The following is a 24,997-nucleotide window of genomic DNA, read 5'->3' on the forward strand; positions in this document are numbered from 1 at the left end:
GTGGGGTACAAGAGTACAGCCAGGTAGGCTACACTCCTGTTATAAAAATAAACAACGTGCTTAATATTAGTAAAGATTAGAAATAGATATAGTAGGTCTAGCCTATAGAAGGCTGATGGGATCCTCCTCTTTTTAATAGAGGCCATCACTCTGTTTTATCAGGCAATTGCATAGCCGATAGAAATGTAGCGTAACATGAGGTCATGAAGTGATTGATTAGATTTTCATTGATGTCAGACTGATTAGAGCTACAATAGAGTGCTGAGGACCAGGCAGTTAGCACGTTTGGTAAGCTACTAATGACCACCAGCAGCATCAGAGCTTGGAGAAGCCTATTTACCGTGACCGAACGGTCACGTGGAATTTGACTATAGTTATGCCAGTGTGGCAGTAATACGGTCATTGTAACAGCCTTATGCATGCATGCCTATGTGTTTGTGTGTGTGTGTGTGTGCTAGCCCATGTCTTTTAATTTAAAATAGACCCCAAAGCCAGAGCGACTGACCTGGATGACGTTGCTATTGGAATTCTTGGGGTCCACAAGGACTCTGACTGTGAAGAAGGGCTGGGCGCGGTAGGGGCCCGACACGGTCTTCAGCACCTCCATGAAGTTGTCCTTTTCCCAGGGCCCAGTGATGCTCCAGCCCCCTGTCTGAACACACACAGACCAAACAGAGGGACAACAAGTTCAGAGGCACAGATAAATGTATTACCTTTGGTCAGTTTTGCAATTTCCCCCACTAAGGCGAGGGGAACTGATTCCTAGATCTGTACCAGTGGAGGCTGGTGGGAGGAGCTATAGGAGGATGGGCTCTTTGTAATGGCTGGACTAGAATAAATGGAACGGGATCAAAATACATCAAACATATGGGAACATCGTTTGACTCCGTTCCATTTATTCCATTCCAGCTATTACAATGATCCTGTCCTCCTATAGCTCCCTCCCACCAGCCTCCACTGAGCTGTACCTAGGGACAAATTCTCCTCGGAGCATTGATTTCTCTACAGTATAGTCAGAGCATTGTCTTCCGATTAATGGCGTCCATTAATCGCACAATAAAAGGACTCCTACAGAGTTGCCGCCACTATTCCTGTCCAGTGTGGAAATGCTCGTTTAGTTCCACCCTCCAAACAACATATGGCTACTTACAAATATTGGTTAAAATCGGGCATGCACATCTCCACCTTCCTCTGTGTGCACAGCCCATACGGTCTATGGCACAGCCCACACTTCATGAGTAAACAAATCAAAAAAGCCAGGGTCGTGGTAGTATAACAATGTTTTAGTGTGTTACATGAATAAGCAGGCATCATCTCTGATATGACTTGTGTTCACAATGTTCTAAATATAACTTCAAAGCTATCATGTTCCCATGTCTTGTGCCCAACTTCATCCTCCTTGTTTGGATTTTAAAGTGTTGGGGTGCAGTCCAATATTAGAAGCTATCTCAGTGGCGTGATTACGTCGGAGGGTAGATTTTCATTTACCAAGACGTTCAAGTTCATCTTGCCTTAGCCAAGACCCTGGGCGAGTAATATGAGAAATAAGCCTACACATTATTCTGAGAAGCATCTTAGTAGAGTGCAATTATGGCAGTGTAGTTGGGTAGAATATTTCCATTTACAAAGATGGCAGGTTAATCTTGCCAAGGGCTGTGGTGGTAACAGAATTTAGTCAGCCGGTGATTGTCAAGTAAGTAACTGTCGGTCTCACGGTAATTGACCATTAATGAACAAACACATGTAGCATCTCCTGGCTTCCACACACAACCTACAAGTCACTAATGCAGGACTTTGGAACATCTACAGCCTAATAAATCCATGTAATATAGCCTAAACCTTCACAATAAATCCATGTAATATAGCCTAAACCTTCACAATAGATCCATGTAATATAGCCTAAACCTTCACAATAAATCCATGTAATATTGTCAAACCTTCACATTGTAATCCATGTTTTATATGTTTAAAGGCCTTGACAATTTATCCATGTAATATAGCCTACGCCTTTGTAATAAATCCATGTAATTATTAGCCTAAACCTTCACAATAAATCCATGTAATATAGCCTAAACCTTCACAATAAATCCATGTAATATAGCTGAACTCTTGTCTCAATTGGGAACCATGTAATTAGCCAGCCTGAGTGCACAATAAATTTCATGTGATTGTAGCCTGTCTCTGTGTTATCAATCCAGAATAGGCCTAAAGTTTCACAATAAATTGTTGTAATATGTATTTTCAGTTAAATCCATGTATAGCCTAAACTTCAATAAACGTCCATGTAATAACCTACGCTTCACAATAAATCCATATAACTATAGCCTCAAACGACAGACAATAAATTCATGTAATATAGCCTACGCCTTCACAATAAATCCATGTAATATAGCCTACGCCTTCACAAAAATTCCATTATTTTAGACAGGTCAAAAGCATGATATGAAGAAAATGTAGTCTGTTAGGTCCCGATCTGGCTATTTTAAATGGCCGTGGGCTACACTAGTTCATTTTTAGCAGACAAGATTTGCTTAGAATTCCGTGGCATTTTATAGTATGAAGAATACACTTGAATAAAATAGAAAGGATATTTTCTCCAAACGATTTGAGGGAGTGCACACATGCAGATATTCTGTATTGAGCGATTAACAAAGAAATAGGTGGTTCTATATGCTTAATTTAGAGTTATTAATGTAACTTTAGTTGTGATACAATGTGATAAATGTGATACAAACGTTGAGCTCAATGTTTTGATTGTTAATACATTATAAGGCTGCATGATCTGACTAATGATGATTGGAAAAAAAGTCGCTTAAAAAAGCATGAGCTCTGCTTTTTTTTGCGCAGGCTGTACACACAAACATTAATCTCTCATTCACAATTTGACAAGCACTTGATAATGCCTAGAATTTCCCAGCGGCCATCCCCTGGGAAATTCTGTGGCTGTAATCCACCCTAAAAGAATCCGTGGTCGTTGTGCCCTTCTCACTGCACTCAAATCGCCTCACTCACGCGGCTCTCTCACAGGCTACAAGTGAAGACAGACACATCGGGGACACAACTGCGCACGTCCTTATCCAATTCCAAGGTGCATATTGAAAGAACTGTCCACATTTACTTTTCGTCAGCCAACAAGATGAGTAGGCCTAACAAACAGCAAAAGCACTAGCCCATGCCAATCTACTATCCCCCATAGTGCAAAAGTTAACCTATTCTGTGTGAGAAATAAATATTCCAAACATAGTCTGGGACAATTGTGGGATGCAATTAATCCCAAATTAATACAACCACTAATATCAAAAAACCTTGACACAACAGATCAAAACGTTTAGCTCTAAGTGTTGATAAACTATTAGGCTAGCACTTCACATTATAAGCGCAGCAATGCGCACATGGTAGTAGGCTACAAGCGCAACTGTTCCATTAGCGGGAAAACACCATTCTCAAAAGTGACCACAAATACATTTATGCATGTAATGCTTTTATTATAAAAGGTGCATTTTTATAGTGAAAATTATCTTCCCCAAACTTGAAACTCATGCGCTGCTTATGTATTCCAGTTAGGCTCTACACCCCTTGTAAAGTGGATTAAGGTGATTCATTTTAAGCAGTTATTTGGCCACTTTAGTTGTTTTAGTTGTGATACGCTGCTGCTGCTACTCTCTGTTTATCATATATGCATAGTCACTTTAACTATACATTCATGTACATACTACCTCAATTGGGCCGACCAACCAGTGCTCCCACACATTGGCTAACCGGGCTATCTGCATTGTGTCCCGCCACACACCACCCGCCAACCCCTCTTTATGCTACTACTACTCTCTGTTCACCCATATATGCATAGTCACTTTAACCATATCTACATGTACATACTACCTCAGTCAGCCTGGCTAACCGGTGTCTGTATATAGCCTTGCTACTTATATAGCATCTCTACTGTATATAGCCTCTCTATTGTATATAGTCTCTCTATTGTATATAGCCTCTCTACTGTATATAGCCTCTCTACTGTATATGGCCTCACTACTGTATATGGCCTCACTACTGTATATGGCCTCTACTGTACATGGCCTCTCTACTGTACATAGCCTCTCTACTGTATATAGCCTCTCTACTGTATATAGCCTCTCTACTGTATATAGTCTCTCTACTGTATATAGTCTCTCTACTGTATATAGTCTCTCTACTGTATATAGCCTCTACTGTATATAGCCTCTACTGTATATAGCCTCTACTGTATATAGCCTCTACTGTATATGGCCTCTCTACTGTACATGGCCTCTCTACTGTATATGGCCTCTCTACTGTACATGGCCTCTCTACTGTACATGGCCTCTCTACTGTATATGGCCTCTCTACTGTATATAGCCTCTCTATTGTATATAGTCTCTCTATTGTATATAGCCTCTCTACTGTATATAGCCTCTCTACTGTATATGGCCTCACTACTGTATATGGCCTCACTACTGTATATGGCCTCTACTGTACATGGCCTCTCTACTGTACATGGCCTCTCTACTGTACATGGCCTCTACTGTACATGGCCTCTACTGTATATGGCCTCTACTGTATATGGCCTCTACTGTATATGGCCTCTACTGTATATGGCCTCTACTGTATATGGCCTCTACTGTATATGGCCTCTACTGTATATGGCCTCTACTGTATATGGCCTCTCTACTGTATATGGCCTCTCTACTGTATATGGCCTGTCTTTTTACTGTTGTTTATTTCTTTACTTACCCATTGTTCACCTAATACCTTTTTTGCACTATTGGTTAGAGCCTAAGCATTTCACTGTATTCGTGTTGTATTAGGTGCACGTGACAAACAAACTTTGACTTGATACAATCCTTAAAAAATTAAAGTTAATTTTTGTGTTATACTCCGGTATAAGCAATGTGTTTTAACCCTTTGACGCGTATGATCACGTATTTGTGATCATTGAAGAAGGTTCCTGCAGAGTACGATCACGCATGATGCAACAAGCTTCTTACTGCATTCGCGTAACAGGCAGGCTCCTCGTGGAGTGCAATGTAAGGCAGGTGTGTTGGAGCGTTGGACTAGTAACCGGAAGGTTGCGAGTTCAAACCCCCGAGCTGACAAGGTACAAATCTGTCGTTCTGCCCCTGAACAGGCAGTTAACCCACTGTTCCCAGGCCGTCATTGAAAATAAGAATATGTTCTTAACTGACTTGCCTGGTTAAATAAAGGTTAAATAAAATAATAATAATAAAAAAAATAAAAAAACGCATCTAAACAGCCGGAAACGCATCGGTTTTGTACTGATGGGGAAGAAAGGCCTTCAAATGTATTCCTCAAATTCACCTTTTTATTTTAAAAAATGCGAACTTCATCATTCAAACTAGAGGTCGACCGATTAAATCGGAATGGCCGAATAATTAGGGCCGATTTCAAGTTTTCATAACAATCGGAAATCGTTAAAAAACATTTTTTTAAATGTACATCTTTATTTAACTAGGCAAGTCATTTAAGAACACATTCTTATTTACAATGACAGCCTAGGAACGGTGGGTTAACTGCCTTGTTCAGGGGCAGAACGACAAATTTTTACCTTGTCAGCGCTGGGATTCAATCTTGCAACCTTACGATTAACTAGTCCAACGCTCCAACACACCTGCCTTACATTGCACTCCACGAGGAGCCTGCCTGTTACGCGAATGCAGTAAGAAGCCAAGGTAAGTTACTAGCTAGCATTAAACGTATCTTGTAAAAAACAATCAATCACTAGTTAACTACACATGGTTGATGATATTACTAGTTTATCTAATGTGTCTAATAATTGATGCGGTGCGCATTCGTGAAAAAGGACTGTCGTTGCTCCAACGTGTACCTAACCATAAACATCAACGCCTTTCTTAAAATCAATACATCAATATTTTTAAACCTGCATATTTAGTTAATATTGCCTGCTAACATTAATTTCTTTTAACTAGGAAAATTGTGTCACTTCTCTTGCAACAGAGTCAGGGTATATGCAGCAGTTTGGGCCGTCTGGCTCGTTGCGAACTGTGTGAAGACTATTTCTTCCTAACAAAGACAGCCAACTTCACCAAACGGGGGATGATTTAACAAAAGCGCATTTGCGAAAAAAGCACAATCGTTGCACGACTGTACCTAACCATAAACATCAATGCCTTTCTTAATATCAATACACAGAAGTATATATATATATTTTTTAAACCTGTATATTTAGTTAAAAGAAATCCAGGTTAGCAGGCAATATTAGCCAGGTGAAATTGTGTCACTTCTCTTGCGTTCATTGCAACCAGAGTCAGGTTATATGCAACAGTTTGGGCCGCCTGGCTCGTTGCGAACTAATTTGCCAGTTATTATGACATAACATTGAAGGTTGTGCAATGTAACAGGAATATTTAGACTTAATGGATGCCACCCGTTAGATAAAATACGGAACGGTTACGTATTTCACTGAAATAATAAATGTTTTGTTTTCAAGATGATAGTTTCCGGATTCGACCATATTAATGACCTACGGCTCGTATTTCTGTGTGTTATTATGTTATAATTAAGTCTAAGATTTGATAGAGCAGTCTGACTGAGCGATGGTAGGCAGCAGCAGGCTCGTAAGCATTCATTCAAACAGCACTTTCATGCGATGCTTCAAGCATTGCGCTGTTTATGACTTCAAGCCTATCAACTCCTGAGATTAGGCTGGTGTAACCAATGTGAAATGGCTAGCTAGTTAGCAGGGTGCTCGCTAACAGCATTTCAAACGTCACTCGCTCTGAGACTTGGAGTGGTTGTTCCCCTTGCTCTGCATGGGTAACGCTGCTTCGAGGGTGGCTGTTGTCATTGTGTTCCTGGTTCGAGCCCAGGGAGGAGCGAGGAGAGGGACAGAAGCTATACTGTTACACTGGGAATACTAAAGTGCCTATAAGAACATCCAATAGTCAAAGGTATATGAAATACAAATAGTCCTAAAATTCCTGTAATTTTGGACACCGATTGTGGCCGATTACATTGCACTCCACGAGGAGACTGCGTGGCAGGCTGACTACCTGTTATGTGAGTGCTGCAAGGATCCAAGGTAAGTTTCTAGCTAGCATTAAACTTATCTTATAAAAAACAATCAAACTACACATGGTTGATGATATTACTAGTTTATCTAGCTTGTCCTGCATTGCATATAATCGATGCGGTGCCTGTTAATTTATCATGAAATCACAACCTAAAACTTCTTACCTGGGAATATTGAAGACTCATGTTAAAAGGAACCACCAGCTTTCATATGTTCTCATGTTCTGAGCAAGGAACTGAAACGTTAGCTTTCTTACATGGCACATATTGCACTTTTACTTTCTTCTCCAACACTTTGTTTTTGCATTATTTAAACCAAATTAAACATGTTTCATAATTTATTTGAGGCTAAAATTATTTTGTTGTATTTTATTAAGTTAAAATAAGTGTTCATTCAGTATTGTTGTAATTGCCATTATTACATATATAAAATTATTACAAAAAAATAAAATGATTAAATTTTTTTTTTTAAATAATGTTAAAAAAATAAAAAATTATATATATTTTTAAATCGACCGATTAATTGGTATCGGCTTTTTTTGGTCCTCCAATAATCGTGTCGGCGTTGAAAATCATAATCGGTCGACCTCTAATCCAATCCTAACACGGAACACATCCACAGCTACTCATTCCAGTCTAAATACCAGGTTGCACTGACAAAGCAAACATGAGTTACTGACCTAACAGACTTGTTTACAATGTACGACATCTCTGGAGAGCACAAGGGAGAAATTAAATATTGTTTCGAATAGAGATGGGTGCCAGCCAAGCTAACAGTATAGATCATGGGTGGGCAACTGAAGTCCGAGGGCGTGATTGGTGGCACACTTTTTCTCCATCCCTAACAAACACAGCTGATTAATCAAATGGCATTCAAAAGTGAAGATCATGATTAGGTGATTATTGGAGTCAGGTGTGTTAGCTGGCGCTGGGTCAAAACCGTGACACCAATCAGGCCCTCGAGGACTGGAATTGCCCACCCTTGGTATAGAAGGGATGCGATAAGAGGGTTTGTGACAAAGTAGGAGGGGCTCCTAGATTCAAACCCATGTGGTCACGACCATAATGTGTTAATGACATTGAATCATGGAGTTCATTACTCCCCACGAATGTAAAAACACTGGATTGGTGTAGGCATAAAAGAGGGAGTTTATATTTACCATTTCCTTTCAAATCCGTGAAGGGTACACACTTTGGCAGAAAGCGGAGATCATTAGGACGTAACCTGAGTGTATTTGCGTGCACGTGTGAATGGGGCGGGGTCTGAAGCAAAACTGACCTTTGTGATGAGGTCAATAAGGGGCGTGGCTCCCAGCTCCTCAATGTGCTGCTCATTGAGACATGACAGATAGTAGAACTGCGTCTTCCTCTCCGCCGCGCTGCTGGAGTTGAAAGTGACGTTCTCTGAAGGAGGAGAGAAAAGAGGAGTAGGTTTTGGTGCGTTGACCGAAAATTCGAAACTGATACTACCCGAGCCTGATGAGCCCTACATTAAAAATACATTTTTAATCAAAGCCCAAATGATTGTGTCTTTATTCAAGACATATGTGATATAAAAAGAAAGGGAGATACCTAGTCAGTTGTCCAACAATGTATGCAACTGAAATGTGTCTTCCGCATTTAACCTAACCCCTCTGAATCAGATAGAGCCAGTAGGCTACTGCGCATTACACACGACAGAAAAACAAAAGCCCATAGATGTAGCTAGCTACAGTAAATGGGTAAATTAATTAAACAGTGTGGACTGTATTATATGACTGGAATTACACACCTCGTTCAAACCATGCTAAAGCTAAGAGAACATGTGATTCTGGTGCAGCACGTGGCCTATAAAGTTACAAGTAAGCTATAGGCTAGAGAATTAGATTTTAATACGGCCTATCTGTATAATTAGTAGGCTGACGCATATATATACACACGCACTATATACAAAAGTATGTGGACACCCCTTCAATTTAGTGGATTCGGCTATTTCAGCCACAGCCGTTGCTGACGGGTGTATAAAAATATTTTACAAATCGAGCACACAGCCAAGCAACGTCAGCACAAGAACATTCATTGAGAGCTTCATGAAAGGGGTTTCCATGGCAGCCGCACACAAGCAGCCGCACACAAGCCTGAGATCACCATGCACAATGCCAAGTGTCGGCTGGAGAAGTGTAAAGCTCAGCGTCATTGGACTCTGGAGCAGTGGAAGTGGAATCACACTTCACCATCTGGCAGTCCGACAGACAGATCTGGGTTTGGCAGATGCCAGGAGAACACTACCTTCCCCAATGCATAGTGCCAACTGTAAAGTTTGGCGGAGGAGGAATAAAGGGTCTGGGGCTGTTTTTCATGGTTAACGCAATCTAAACGATTCTGTGCTTCCAACTTGGTGGTAACAGTTTGGGGAAGGCCTTTTCCTGTGCACAAAGCGAGGTCCATACAGAAATGGTTTGTCGAGATCGGTGTGGAAGAACTTGACTGGCCTGCACAGAGCCGTGACCTCAACGCCATCGAACACCTTTGGGATGAATTGGAACGACTGGGAGCCAGGCCTAATCGTCCCAACATCAGTGCCCTAGCTCACAAATACCCATGACTGAATGAAAGCAAGTCCCTGCATCATTGTACCAACATCTAGTGGGAAGCTTTCGCAGAAGAGTGGAGGCTGTTATAGCAGCAAAGGGGGGACCAACTCCATCTTAATATCCATGATTTTGGAACGTGATGTTCAACTAGCAGGTGTCCATATACTTGTGGTCACGTAGTGTATGACCGAGCAACGCTGCAGAATTATCCGACAGAAGTTATAAATCATGCAGCTAAAGGGGAACGAACAGGATCACAATAACCTCTGGTACAGTGGAAGGAGGCTGGCAGCCCAGAAGAGATTCGTTTTAATTCAACAGTCAATGAAGCGTAAAGTTCCGCATGCACCGGAGGCAACAAGGTATTCATCAGGACAGCACTGTGAGTGTCCCTCAGCCTCAGTCCCAATGGCACCCCCAGGTGGTGAAGGTAGGAAACAACACCACTACGCTGATCCTCAACACTGGGGCCTCACAAGGGTGCGTACTCAGCCCAATCCTGTACTCCCTGTTCACCCATGACTGCGTGGCCACGCACGCCTCCAACTCAATCATCAAGTTTGCAGACGACAAAACTGTAGTAGGCCTGATTGCCAACAATGATGAGACGGCCTACAGGGAGGAGTTGAGGGCCCTGGCGGAGTGGTGCCAGCAAAATAACCCTCAACATTAACAAAAAAAGGAGCTGACCGTGGACTTCAGGAGACAGCCTGGGAGCCTGACCCCATCCACGTCGACGGGACCGCAGTGAAGAAGGTGAAAAGCTTCCAAGTTCCTCTGCGTACACATCACTGACAATCTGAAACGGTCCTCCCACACAGACAGTGTGGTGAAGGCTCAACAGCGACCTCTTTAACCTGCAGGAGGCTGAAGATATCCATCTTTGAGAGCATCCTGTATCACCGCCTGGTAAGGCAACTGCACCGCCCACAACCGCAGGGCTCTCCAGAGAGTGGTGCGGTCTGCCCAACGCATCACCGGGAGCAAAATACCTGCCCTCCAGGACACCTACACCCCACGATTTCACAGGAAGGTCAGAAATATCGTCAACCACCCGAGCCACTGCCTGTTCACCTTGCTATCATCCAGAAGGCGAGGTCAGTACAGGTGCATCAAAGCTGCTTTACGCCTTTCTCGACCCCTGAGCATTCGGAAGTAATGGCTAAACTTACGTTTTAAAATTCCCTTTTGCAGAGTTTGAATGACAGCGAAGACACGGCACCACATGGCGTAATTAAAACATCAAGCTATGGCGTAATTCTGTCACTGCAGCCATGGATTGGCGTTTTATTTGGAGACTGGGTTGCAACAAAAGCAGGAGAAATGGTATATGACAAGTGTTTACAATATGTTGTTTACAATATGTTGACAGTATGCATGCCTGTGTGTACGCGTGTGTGTGTGCGTGCATGTTTCGAGAGTTTCAAGTTCCTTGGTGTCCACATCAAACTATCATGGTCCAAAAACACACCAAGAAAGTCGTGAAGAGCGCACGACAACGCCTTTTCAGGAAAGTGAAAGGATTTGGCATGGGTCCTCAGATCCTCAACAGTACTACAGCTGCACCATCGAGAGCATCCTGACCGGTTGCAGCACCGCACCTGGTGTGGCAACTGCTCGGCAGCCGTAAGGCGCTACCGTAAGGCGCTACCGTAAGGCGCTTACAGAGGGTAGTGCGAACGGCCAAGTACATCACTGGGTCCAAGCTTCCTGCCATCCAGGACCTCTATACTAGGTGGTGTCAGAGGAAGGCCCCCCAAAAAATTGTCAAAGACTCCAGTCACCCAAGTCAGACTGTTTTCTCTGCTATCGCACAGCAAGTGGTACCGGAACGCCAAGTCTAGGTCCAAAAGGATCCAGCTTCTACCCCTCAAGACATAAAACTGCTGTAAGAAACTGCTGTAAGAACAGTCCGGGACCGATAGCAAGTTCTCATTGGTCCAAATTGTTTATGCATTGAACTGAAATAGGATACTTGTTATTTGGCCATTGGCCCAGTTTTATTTCAAGGAATTCTAAATTGGTCAACCACAGGCTAGGGCTGGGTTATAAAACTACATCCTGTCTCTTTGTTCCGTGGAGAGAATCACTGAGGACAGGGGAGCATGAACATTTACCTCCCCTCATGATTTGTTCTCTATGAATAAACCCATTTCCTCCCCCTGATTTGCTTCGTGGTCTGTGTTAGCATCAACTGCTAACACTGAAAAATTAATCAAATGGCCACTCGGACTATTTCAATTGGCCCCCAATAGTTAAACAAAAAAGTGATTTACTTTAGTATATTTAGTAAATATTTTCTTAAAAGTGCATTGTTGGTCAAGGGCTTGTAAGTGAGCATTTCAGGGTAAGGTCTACACATTCGGCAAATAACATTTCATGTGTATGCTTGCGTGTGTGTCGTGTGTGTGTGTGTGTGTACATGTCTTTGGTTCCAACTCACCCAGCAGGTGTTTGAGGATAGCCTGGTTCTGGTCCCAGACGCTGTTGAAGATGCTCCAACCAGAGCGTCCGTCAGGGAGAGGGTTCTTGCGGACCCAACCCCCGCAGGCGTACTGGTAGAAGTCCTGGCAGGGGTCAGCGCTGCGGTCCAGGCCCTCTACGATCTTACTGGCCACCGTGAAACAGGCCTTGGTCAGACACGGACTCTGTGCTTGGTCTTGTGTGAAGGTAGAAAAACAGCATTCTGTAACGCTCTACTTAAAGCCTGTGCATATAATGCTTAATGGTGTTATAATGGATTGTCACAAGACTTTTGTATGATCCCATTATATTTTTATTTTGTTTAACCAAGAAAAAGCCCATTGAGACCCAGAGTCTCTTTTTCAAGGGAGACCTGGCCAAGGCTACAACAATCAATACATTACATAATCAAAACATACAACAATACAACATGATCCAGCCTAAAAAAACATTTACACTCCTCTGTAACAGAGTCTCCCATCAATATTTAAAATCCATTCAGTAGCACTAACACATCCAGATGAAGCATGGATTGTAGACTACCTAGGAACAATTCATGGTCAACTGAATGCATGCGTGCGTGTAACCACAGGCCTCTCACCTTTGTTGTAGCGCATGCCTAGAGTGAAGGTACATCTGAACAGGGCGAGGGCAGAGGAAAGCAGCACGCCAGCCAGCACCATCCTCTTGCCCGGGGAACTGAGAAGCTGGATGCCAACCTTCTGGAAGCCAACCTGTGGAAACACGAGTCAAAGAAAGAATGGTGGATGGGATGACATCACAAATGCCACAGAAACAGTTAAAAGGTTTTTTTTTTTTACATTTGACTAATTAATAAAACATTTAAATGCTGTGTTTTGAGTCAACTCCTTTGTTATGGCAAGCCTACATACGATCAGGAGTAAACATGTGCTTAACAAGTCATACAGTTATAAATTGCTTGGACTTTGTGTGCAACAATAGTGTTTAACATTATTTTTTAATGACTACCTCATCTCTGTACCCCACACATAAAAAATCATTGTAAGGTTCAGTGGTGGAAAAAGTAGTAAAATACTAAGTATTTGGTTTGAAATATAAACTCAGCAAAAAAAAGAAACGTCCTCTCACTGTCAACTGCATTTATTAATGGAACAAAGGGGGGGAGGGGTCAAAATCTAAGTAACAGTCAGTATCTGGTGTGGCCACCAGCTGCATTAAGTACTGCAGTGCATCTCCTCCTTATGGACTGCACCAGATTTGCCAGTTATTGCTATGAGATTTTACCCCACTCTTCCACCAAGGCACCTGTAAGTTCCCAGACATTTCTGGGTGGGGGGGGTGGCCCTAGCCCTCACCCTCCGATCCAACAGGTCCCAGACGTGCTCAATTGGATTGAGATCCAGGCTCTTCGCTGGCCATGGCAGAACACTGACATTCCTGTCTTGCAGGAAATCATGCACAGAATGAGCAGTATGGCTGGTAGCATTGTCATGCTGGAGGGTCAGGATGAGCCTGCAGGAAGGGTACCGTATGAGGGCGGATGTCTTCCCTGTAACGCACAGCATTGAGATTGCAGTCAATGACAACAAGCTCAGTCCGATGATGCTGTGACACACCGCCCCAGACCATGACGGACCCGACACCTCCAAATGGATCCCGCTCCAGAGTACAGGCCTCGGTGTAACACTCATTCCTTCGACGATAAATGCGAATGCGACCATCACCCCTGGTGAGACAAAACAGCGACTCGTCAGAGAAGAGCACTTTTTGCCAGTCCTGTCTGGTCCAGCGACGGTGGGTTTATGCCCATAGGCGACGTTGTTGCCGGTGATGTCTGGTGAGGACCTTACAACAGTCAAACCTCTCTCAGCCTGTTGTGGACAGTCTGAGCACTGATGGTGGAATTGTACGTTCCTGGTGTAACTCGGGCAGTTGTTGTTGCCATCCTGGACCTGTCCCACTGGTGTGATGTTCGGTTGTACCGATCCTGTGCGGGTGTTGTTACACGTGATCTGCCACTGTGAGGATGATCAGCTGTCCGTCCTGTCTCCCTTAGGCGTCTCACATTACGGACATTACGGACAATTTAGAATAATAGTAAAGACATCAAAACTATGAAATAACACATATGGAATCATGTAGTAAACATGTAGTAAACATGTAGTAAACAAAAAGTTAAATCAAAATATATTTGACATTCTTCAAAGTAGCCACCGTTTGCCTTGATGACAGCTTAACATACACGTCATTCTCTCGCCCAGCTTCACCTGGAATGCAGTTCAATTAACAGGTGTGCCTTGTTAAAAGTACATTTGTGGAATTTCTTTCCTTCTTAATGCATTTGAGCCAATCAGTTGTGTTATGGTAGGGGTGGTATACAGAAGATGGTATTTTACCAAGTCCATATTATGGCAAGAACAGGTCAAATAAGCAAAGAGAAACAACAGTCCATCATTACTTTAACACATGAAGGTCAGTCAATCCGGAACATTTCAAGGACTATGAAAGTTTCTTCAACTGCAATCGCAAAAACCATCAAGCGCTATGATGAAACTGGCTCTCAGGAGGACCACCACAGGAAAGGAAGACCCAGAGTTGCCTCTGCTGCAGAGGGTAAGTTCATTAGAGTTACCAACCTCAAATTGCAGCCCAAATAAGTGCTTCAGAGATCAAGTAACAGACACATCAACTGTTCAGAGGAGACTGCGTGAGAATTTTATTTATTTATTTTATTTTATCTTTATTTAACCAGGCAAGTCAGTTAAGAACAAATTCTTATTTTCAATGACGGCCTAGGAACAGTGGGTTAACTGCCTGTTCAGGGACATAACGACAGATTTGTACCTTGTCAGCTCGGGAGTTTGAACTTGCAACCTTCCGGTTACTAGTCCAACGCTCTAACCACTAGGCTACCCTGCCGCCCCAGAATCAGGCCTTCATGGTCAAATTGCTGCAAAGAAAACACTACTAAAGGACACCGATAAGAAGAAGAGACTTGATTAGGCCAAGAAACACGAGCAATGGACATTGGACCGGTGGAAATCTCCAAATGAAAGATTTTTGGTTCCAACCACCGTGTCTTTGCGACGCAGAGTAGGTGATCTCTGCATGTGGTTCACACCATGAAGCATGGAGGTGGAGTTGTGATGGTGTGGGGGTGCTTTGCTGGTGACACTGTCAGTGATTTATTTAGAATACAAGGTACACTTAGCAAGCATGTCTACCACAGCATTCTGCAGCCAATATGCCATCCCATCTGGTTTGCGCTTAGTGGGACTATCATTTGTTTTTCAACAGGACAATGACCCAACACACCTCCAGGCTGTGTAAGGGCTATTTTACCAAGAAGGTGTGTGATGGAGTGCCGCATCAGATGACCTGGCCTCCACAATCACCCGACCTCAACCCAATTGAGATAGTTTGGGGATGAGTTGGACCGCAGAGTGAAGGAAAAGCAGCCAACAAGTGCTCAGCATATGTGGGAACTCCTTCAAGACGGTTGGAAAAGCATTCCTCATGAAGCTGGTTGAGAGAATGCCAAGAGTGTGTAAATCTGTCATCAAGGCAAAGGGTGGCTACTTTGAAGAATCGCAAATATATATTTAGATTTGTTTAACACTTATTTTTATTTCATATTTATGATATCTTCACTACTATTAAAATAGTAAAAATAAAGAAAAACCCTTGAATAAGTAGGTGTGTCCAAACTTTTGACTGGTAGTGTGTGTGTGTGTGTGTGTGTGTGTGTGTGTGTGTGTGTGTGTGTGTGTGTGTGTGTGTGTGTGTGTGTGTGTGTGTGTGTGTGTGTGTGTGTGTGTGTATATATATATTTAGTCTCCATTCCTCTTTCCGAGCGACTATCTAATGAATCAAATTTCACTGTAAAGTTCATTTCAGAACCAAGAACCCAATAGCACTAGCACTGGCCAGCTCTCGATTTGGCATTCAATCTGTCACAAGAGATTACTATGAAGTATACATTTAGTCTACTTTAAAAACATAAACAGTAAAAAAATATATTTAAAAAATAGGTAGCCCTATATTGTTATGCACTTAGGAAGGGTGGAAGCAGGGATTGAACCCCAATGTCTGTTGGGAAATAATATACTGTGCCTCGCCAGGGGCCTCATTTATCAAAAAGACTAAACCTTTATTAGAAAGACTAAACCTTTATTAGAAAGACTAAACCTTTATCAGAAAGACTAAACCTTTATCAGAAAGACTAAACCTTTATCAGAAAGACTAAACCTTTATCAGAAAGACTAAACCTTTATCAGAAAGACTAAACCTTTATCAGAAAGACTAAACCTTTATCAGAAAGACTAAACCTTTATCAGAAAGACTAAACCTTTATCAGAAAGACTAAACCTTTATCAGAAAGACTAAACCTTTATCAGAAAGACTAAACCTTTATCAGAAAGACTAAACCTTTATCAGAAAGACTAAACCTTACGTGCATCAGTTTTCCCACAAAGGTTGGCAATTGTCAATTTTGAACTTGACGGGAAAGTGTTGCGCATCTCCTCGCAAATCTCCAAGTTATGCTTCCGCACAACTTCTAGTGGTTGATCAACTGTATTCCGAGGAAATATTGTTACTTTGTGGGAATTATTGGTGTTTGATACATAGGCTGAATCCATTTTGAATTCAATCACTTTTTGACAGCACCCCTTTCGATTTTTACAAAACCTTCTGTACACATTTGTCCATTTTAGAAGTGAACACACCAAGACAGTCGTGAAGAGGGCACAACAAAACCTATTCCCCCTCAGGAGACTGAAAAGATTCAGCATGGGTCCTCAGATCCTCAAAAGATTCTTCAGCTGCACCGCCGAGAGCATCCTGACTGGTTGCCTGCTGGTAATGGCAACTGCTCGGCCTCCGACCGCAAGGCACTACAGACGGTAGTGTGTACGACCCAGGACATCACCGGGGCCAAGCTTCCTGCCATCCAGGACCTCTATACCAGGCGGTGTCAGAGGAAGGCCCTAAAAATAAATCAGACTCTAGCCACCCTTGTAACCCTAGTTCTCTCTGCTGCCGCGCGGCAAGTCTAGGTTCAAAAGGCTTCTTAACAGCTTCTACCCCATAAGACTCCCAAACAGCTAATCAAAGGGCTACCCAGATGACTCTTTTACAATGCTGCTACTCTCTGTTTATTATCTATGCATAGTCACTTTAACTCTACCTACATGTTGAAGGAGTGGCCTAGTGGTTAGAGCGTTGGGCCAGTAACCAAAAGGTTGCTGGATCAAATCCCCGAGCTGACAAGGTAAAAATCTGTCGTTCTGCCCCGGAACAAGGTTAACACCCACTGTTCCTAGGCTGTCATTGTAAATAAGAATTTGCTCTTAACTGACTTGCCTAAAGGTTAAACAAAAAATGCCTTCTTTTTTTTACATATTACCTCAACTAACCCACAAATTGACTCTGTACATAACCTGCTATTGTTATTTTACTGCTGCTGTTTAAGTATGTTACTTTTATTTTCTAATTTTAAGTGAAAGGTAAGCATTTGTTGCATTTGGCGCATGTGACAAATACAATTTGATTTGACATGAATGTCTCGTGCAAAAATGGGTAAACTTTGAGCACCTTCATTTCTTGAATATTTTGTCATTCAGGTCAAAAAAGTCATTTTCAGAGCGAATCCATATTAAACCAAGCAGCTAGAGGACAACCGGTAAACTTAGATGTAATTTTATTTTAAAATTCTTACTTGTAAGTTACGCTTGCACCATTTTTGCAGGCATAGGTTTCCGGTTGGCGCCTATATCAATGAATTGTGTACAGCCTGATTAATCAGACTACTACAGAATATTTTTCCGAAAACATAGAATAATGTCCTCTCTGAACTCAGTAGTCTACTGATGAGACACTGCGGTGTATGTCACGATGCGATTGCGAGCTCACGTCTACTGTTCTAACGAACACTTCAAACTACCGTTCTCAATTCCCCACATGCGCCAAGTACAAACAAGTCCATTTCTACAACTCCATTACTGCTGTTGCATGAAATGCAGGTGTACAGTTTATCAAAGAGTGCCTTACTTTGCGAATTTCATTCAATGTAATACCTGTTTGTTTGAGAGCTCCGTCGATTGTCGGTCGTGCAGTGTTGCTACTGAGTGCACCCGCCACACCTCTCGAAAGCCTATTCGGGTGTTCTCAAAGTGGGGTCAGAGGTACTGCAAAGGTACATATCTTTAAAATAATTTTGACCAAGAGATCCATGGAATAAATTTAGAGTGTCATATTACGTATCTACAATTTATGTTCTTAGCCCTGAGCAACATGGGACTGGGAGTCTCATAGGGATATTGGTATCCACAATACTGCACCATTTTTTTTTTATATCAACTCAATACTCTTTGATTTATATAAATGCAACGTTTTTTCTCTGCCTCGTGGGGAAATGTGTAGAATTGCAGGATATTAGCTTGAAAGCTGCAACAACAATAAAATATCTCTGCCCCATGAAAAAATGTGCAAAATTACAGGATATTAGCTTGAATATGGCAATATTTTCTCTCCAATGCCACAGTGCAAGTGGATTGAAACAGAGAGAGAATAATCTGGTTTACCTTGCAAAACATTTAGCTACGGTTGACTATGGTCTTAACTAAGGAATTGACCCCGGTCTTCAGACACATTCACACAAATGGAGATGCCCGTTGAATTTGAATTGCATTTGTCAAAAATATCTAGACATAGCCACCAAGAGACAAAGCCTGTATGTAATAATGACCATAAACTCGATCCAGTCTAATAGCATAGCTAACTAGCTAGCTAACCATCCAGCTTGATTTATTCCACATTTTTGTTGTGTTGAAGCATGAATTCTAAATAGATTTTATTTATTTTCCCCCTCATCCATCTACACACAATATGCCATAATGACAAAGTAAAAATATATTTTTTGACTTTTTTGCAAATTGATTGAAAATTAAATACAGAAATATCTAATTTACATAAGTAAAAGAGGGGTAGTGGCAGAAATATTGCATGTAGAGGGCTATATAGGTCTGCTAATACAGGACTATTAAAGGCCCAGTGCATTACTTTTATGGGGACAAAAGGTTTTCTCACAAATGTTTCATTTTTAATGAAATTTGTTTTATTATTCAGACTTTTCAAGGGGTGCTCCAGCACCCTCAGCAACCCTACTTCGCGTGGCTATGCCTTCCTGTGTGGTGTCTAGTATACAACAGGAGTTCCCTGATCCAGGTGCAGAATACACTGGGTTTCTTCCTCATATTTACTGATACCATTCAATTCAATGATAAAAAAAAGACAACACAAGTAAAAATGTTATGCCAAGTGCCACATCTCTCTCCATTTAGAGACATCAATATCAAACCGTTTTGTCAGTCTGGACTCGATCGGGGAGAGGATGAAAATGTCAGTGATGACACTTGCCAGTTGGTCCGCACATGCTTTGAGTACACATCCTAGTAATCAGTCCGGCTTTGTGAATGTTGACCTGTTTAAAGGTCTTGCTCACATTGGCTACCGAGAGCGTTATCACACAGTTGTCCAGAACAGCTGATGCTCTCATGCATGTTGCAGTGTTGCCTGCCTCAAAGTGAGCATAAAAGGCATTTAGCTCATCTGGTAGGTTCCAGTCACTGGGCAGCTTGCAGATGGTTTTCCCTTTGCAATCCGTAATAGTTTTCAAGCCCTGCCACTTCCGACGAGCGTCAGAGCCAATGTAGTAGGATTCAATCTTAATCCTTTATTGACGCTTTGCTTGTTTAATGGTTCGTCTGGGGGCGTAGCGGGATTTCTTATAAGCGTCCGGATTAGTGTTCCGCTCCTTGAAAGCAGTAGCTCTAGCCTTTAGCTCGGTGCGGATGTTACCGGTAATCCATGGGTTCTGGTTGGGATATGTACGTACGGTCACTGGGAGGACGACGTCGTCGATGCACTTATTTATGAAGCCAATGCCATTTGATGAATTCCGGAATATATTCCAGTCTGTGCTAGCAAAACAGTCCTGTAGCGTAGCACCCACGTCATCTGACCACTTCTGTATTGAGCAAGTCACTGGTACTTCCTGATTTAGTTTTTGCTTGTAAGCAGGAATCAGGAGAATAGAATTATGGTCAGATTTGGAGGGCGGAGAGAGCTTCGTATGCATCTCTGTGTCTGGCGTAAAGGTGGTCTAGAGTTTTTTTCCCTCTGGTTGCACATGTGACATGCTGGTAGAAATTAGGTAACGTGGATTTAAGTTTGCCTGTATTAAAGTCCCCGGCCACTCGGGGACTTTTCTTGTTTGCTTATGGCCTTATACGGCTGGTTGAGAGCGGTCTTAGTGCCAGCATCGGTTTGTGGTGGTAAATAAGATGGCTAAGAATAATATAGATGAGAACTCTCTTGGTCTCTTGGTAGATAGTGTGGTCTACAGCTTATCATAAGGTACTCTACCTCAGGCGAGCAATACCTTGAGACTTCTTTCAAATTAGACATCGCGCATCAGCTGTTATTGACAAATAGACACATACCCCCGCCCCTCGTCTTACCAGAGGTGGCTTCACTGTCCTGCCGGTGAATGGAAAATCCCACCAGCTCTATATTATCCGTGTCGTCTTTCAGCCATGACTCGGTGAAACATAAGATATTACAGTTTATAATATCCTGTTTGTCACGTCCTGGCCATAGAAGCTTTTATTTTCTATGGTAGAGTTAGGTCAGGGCGTGACTGGGGTGTTGTTTTAGTTTATGTTTTCTATGTTGGGTTCTTGGTTTGAATTTCTATGTTGGTGATTTGTATGATCCCCAATTAGAGGCAGCTGGTTATTGTTGTCTCTAATTGGGGATCATACTTAAGTAGATTTTTTTTTCCCTCCCACCTGTGGGTTATGGGATATTGTTTATGTTTAATTGCCTGTTAGCGCTACATTGTCGTCACGGTACGTTTATTCTTTATTGGTTTGGTTTTTCTAAGTTTCACTTTCTAATAAAATATGTGGAACTCTATGTACTCTGCGCCTTGATCCGACCATTATTACGAACAACGTGACACTGTTGGTAGTGTAATCTTGATAGTAGGTCATCCATTTCATTTTATATCAAACCGAGTATTTTATATTTAAAAAATTCACATCTGCGTAACACACATTACCGTTGTTGATGAAGCCGTCTGTGTCATTAGGACAATAAACTAATCAAGCTAATTCTAGGTCGTCACGAGTTACCAAAGTCATAAAGCCCACCTTATTTCTACAATTTATTTTCTTAAAATGTTATTTTAAACCTAACCTTAACTACACTGCTAACCGTGTACCAAATATTTACCTTAAATTAATACCAAAAAACACATTTTTGTTTTCTTTATTTTTTTTATGATATAGCCTATTTTGATTGTGGTTATGGTAACTAGTGGAAACCCTAATTCCATGCTTTCCTGCCTGTAGCTCCAGATTGGTTTAGATTCAGGCAGGTGACGGCGTGTTTCTAATATTTCACTGTATTAGTCAGACTCAGACATGAGTCAGCGACCACGGTAGCTACATCCATTATTTACTTTTGCAGACGACACTTGTATGAGCTTCGAACTAACCTGCAAATTCTACTTGTAGGCTAATGTTAGCTAGCTAGCATATAGCTGCTAGCATTATCAAATGATAACGTTGCTTAACCAGCAGTATTTAAACGATACAAAATCAACTTGTATGAGCTACGAATTAACTAAAATTGTAATGAGGTAGCTAGCATGCTACCATGGCTCCTATAAGTCTTATTATTTTGCGCGCAACAATGCTAATGCTAATATGTGAGAAAGTAAACTCCCAGGTTCCATAGATGACTTCCTGTTTGTCAATAAAATTAGGTACATTTGTGATTTAGGATAAATATAATTTAGCGTTCGCTAAAACGCTAGCTAGTCTGCATCACTGACACTGGCTAACATTAGCTAGCCTGCCGAGTTTTATCAAAATACTGCTACCTACATGGAGAGATGTAACCTTACAGGGCCTTCAGAAAGTATTCATACCACTTGACTTTTTCCACATTTTGTTGTGCTAGAGCCTGAATTCAAAATGTCTTAAATCTATTATTTTCAGCACCCATCTACACATAATACCCCACATTTTCCCATGATTCTTTTCAAAATTCTTCAACCTCTGTCAAATTGGTTCTTGATCATTGCTAGACAACCATTTTCAGGTCTTGCCATAGATTTTCAAGTAGATTCAAGTCAAAACTGTAACTCGGCCATGTTTTAGGTTAAATCAAATCAAATGTTATTGGTCACATTCACATGGTTAGCAGATGTTAATGCGAGTGCAGCGAAATGCGAGTGCTTCTAGTTCCGACAGTGCAGTAAAATCTAACAATTCCACAACAATTACCTGATACACACAAATCTAAAGGAATGGAATAAGAATATGTACAAATAAATATATGGATGAGCAATGACCAAGCTGCATAGGCAAGATGCAATAGATGGTATAAGATACGGTATATACATTTGAAGTTGGAAGTTTACACACTAGCTAACGTTAGCTAGCCTGCCTAGTTTTATCAAAGGTTGGAGTCATTAAAACTCATTTTTCAACCACTCCACAAATGTATTGTTAGCAAACTATAGTTTTGGCAAGTCTGTTAGGACATCTACGTTGTGCATGACACAAGTCATTATTCCAACAATTGTTTACAGACAAGATTATTTCACTATATCACAATTCCAGTGGGTCAGAAGTTTACATACACTAAGTTGACTGTAACTTTAAACAGCTTGGAAATTTCCAGAAAAATATGTCATGGCTTTATAAGCTTCTGATAGGCTAATTGACATCATTTGAGTCAATTGGAGGTGTACCTGTGGATGTATTTCAAGGCCTACCTTCAAACTCAGTGCCTCTTTGCTTGACATGGAAAAATCAAAAGAAATCAGCCAAGACCTCAGAAAAAAATTGGAGACCTCCACAAGTCTGGTTCATCCTTGGGAGCAATTTCCAAATGCCTGTAGGTATCATGTTCACCTGTACAAACAATAGTACGCAAGTATAAACACCATGGGACCATGCAGCCGTCATACAGCTCAGGAAGGAGACGCGTTCTGTCTCCTAGAGATTAATGTACTTTGGTGCGAAAAGTGCAAATCAATCCCAGAACAACAGCAAAGGAACTTGTGAAGATGCTGGAGGAAACAGGTACAAAAGTATCTATATCCACAGTAAAATTTGTCCTATATCGACATAACCTGAAAGGCCGCTCAGCAAGGAAGAAGCAACTGCTCCAAAACCACGTAAAAAATCCAGACTTTTTGGAATCCAGGACTTGTTGGAGAAAGGTCCTCTGGTCTGATGAAACAAAAATAGAACTGTTTGGCCATAATCACCATTGTTCTGTTTGGAGGAAAAAGGGGGGAGGCTTGCAAGCCGAAGAACACCATCCCAACCGTGAAGCACGGGGGTGGCAGGGGTGCTTTGCTGCAGGAGGGACTGGTGCACTTCACAAAATAGATGGCATCATGAGGAGGAAGAATTATGTGGATATATTGAAGCAACATATCAAGGCATCAGTCAGTAAGTTAAAGCTTGGTCCCAAATTGGTTTTCCAAATGGACAATGACCCCAAGCATACTTCCAAAGTTGTGGCAAAAAGACTTAAGGACAACAAAGTCAAGGTACTGGAGTGGCCATCACAAAGCCCTGACCTCAAACCTATAGAAAATTTGTGGGCAGAACTGAAAAGCGTGCGCGAACAAGGAGGCCTATAAACCTGACCAGTTACACCAGCTCTGTCAGGAGGAATGAGCCAAGATTTGCCCAACTTATTCTGGGAAGTTTATGGAAGGCTACCCGATACGTTTGACCCAAGTTAAACAATTTGAAGGCAATGCCACCAAAAACTAATTGAGTGTATGTAAACTTCTGACCCACTGGGTATGTGATGAAATAAATAAATGCTGAAATAAATCACTCTCTCCACTATTATTCTGACATTTCACATTCTTAAAATAAAGTGGTGATGCCAACTGACCTAAGACAGGGAATTTGTACTTAAATGTCAGGAATTGTGAAAAACTGAGTACAAATGTGAACAAATAAACAAAATACAGTACCAGTCAAAACGTTGGACACACCTGCTCATTCAAGGGTTTTTTTCTTATATTTTTACTATTTTCTACATTGTAGAATAATATTGAAGACATCAAAACTATGATATAACACATATGGAATCATGTAGTTTATATTTGAGATTCTTCAAAGTAGCCATCCTTTGCATTGATGACAGCTTTCCACACTCTTGGCATTCTCTCAACCAGCTTCACCTGGAATGCTTTTATGAGTCGGGGTGAAGGAAAAGCAGCCAACAAATGCTCAGCATATGTGGGAACTCCTTCAAGACTGTTATAAAAGCATTACAGGTAAAGCTGGAAGGGAAATGTTGGCTAGGCAAATGTTGGCTATTTTAAGAATCTCAAATATATTATGATTTTTTAAACACTTTTTTGGTTACTACATAATTCCATGTGTGTTATTTTATAGTTTTGATGTCTTCACTATTATTCTACAATGTAGAAAATAGCACAAATTAAGAAAAACCCTTGAATGAGTAGGTGTTCTAAAACTTTTGACCAGTTGTGTATATACAGTATCTACTTTCTTAGACTGCTGAACTACCAAAACTAAATATGATACAAATTTACCCAATATACAAAACTGGCTGATATACAAGTGAATATTCTTTTATTTTGAGAGAGAAAAAACTATTAGCACAGGGGTCAAATAACTGAAATCTCCTTACTTTTTGCAACCCTACCTAATATCTATAACATCTATAATGTCTAATGTTTACACAACCACCACCTCTTCCTATGGGATTTTAAAGGTTTATCGGAAACATAGGGTAATTTGTCAAATTTAACCTGTTTGTGTGTGTGTGTTTCTGTGTGTGTGTGCGTG

General features: G+C 41.5%; 1 protein-coding gene across 4 annotated transcripts in view; it reads right to left on the reverse strand.

Moving 5' to 3' along the window:
* The window catches only part of LOC118385527 (endothelin-converting enzyme 2-like), a 60,120-nt gene extending 41,830 nt beyond the window's left edge, over positions 1-18,290 (reverse strand). Inside the window, exons 1-5 of one of the 4 annotated variants that reach the window (XR_008139540.1) lie at positions 18,158-18,290; positions 12,700-12,832; positions 12,079-12,294; positions 8,342-8,466; positions 506-652 (exon numbers count right to left, since the gene is read on the reverse strand). Coding sequence is in view for 3 of the 4 variants with exons in the window: in XM_035772735.2 (XP_035628628.1) it covers positions 506-652; positions 8,342-8,466; positions 12,079-12,294; positions 12,700-12,781 (570 nt within the window). In the remaining variant the exon portion in view is untranslated. The remainder of the gene's footprint in view (positions 1-505; positions 653-8,341; positions 8,467-12,078; positions 12,295-12,699; positions 12,833-18,157) is intronic. The other 3 variants (XM_035772735.2, XM_035772736.2, XM_035772733.2) reach the window with 3 other exon arrangements.
* Positions 18,291-24,997: the final 6,707 nt, after the last annotated feature.

This window comes from Oncorhynchus keta, chromosome 6 (assembly GCF_023373465.1).
Source record: "Oncorhynchus keta strain PuntledgeMale-10-30-2019 chromosome 6, Oket_V2, whole genome shotgun sequence".
In the NCBI taxonomy this organism is placed as follows: domain Eukaryota; kingdom Metazoa; phylum Chordata; class Actinopteri; order Salmoniformes; family Salmonidae; genus Oncorhynchus; species Oncorhynchus keta.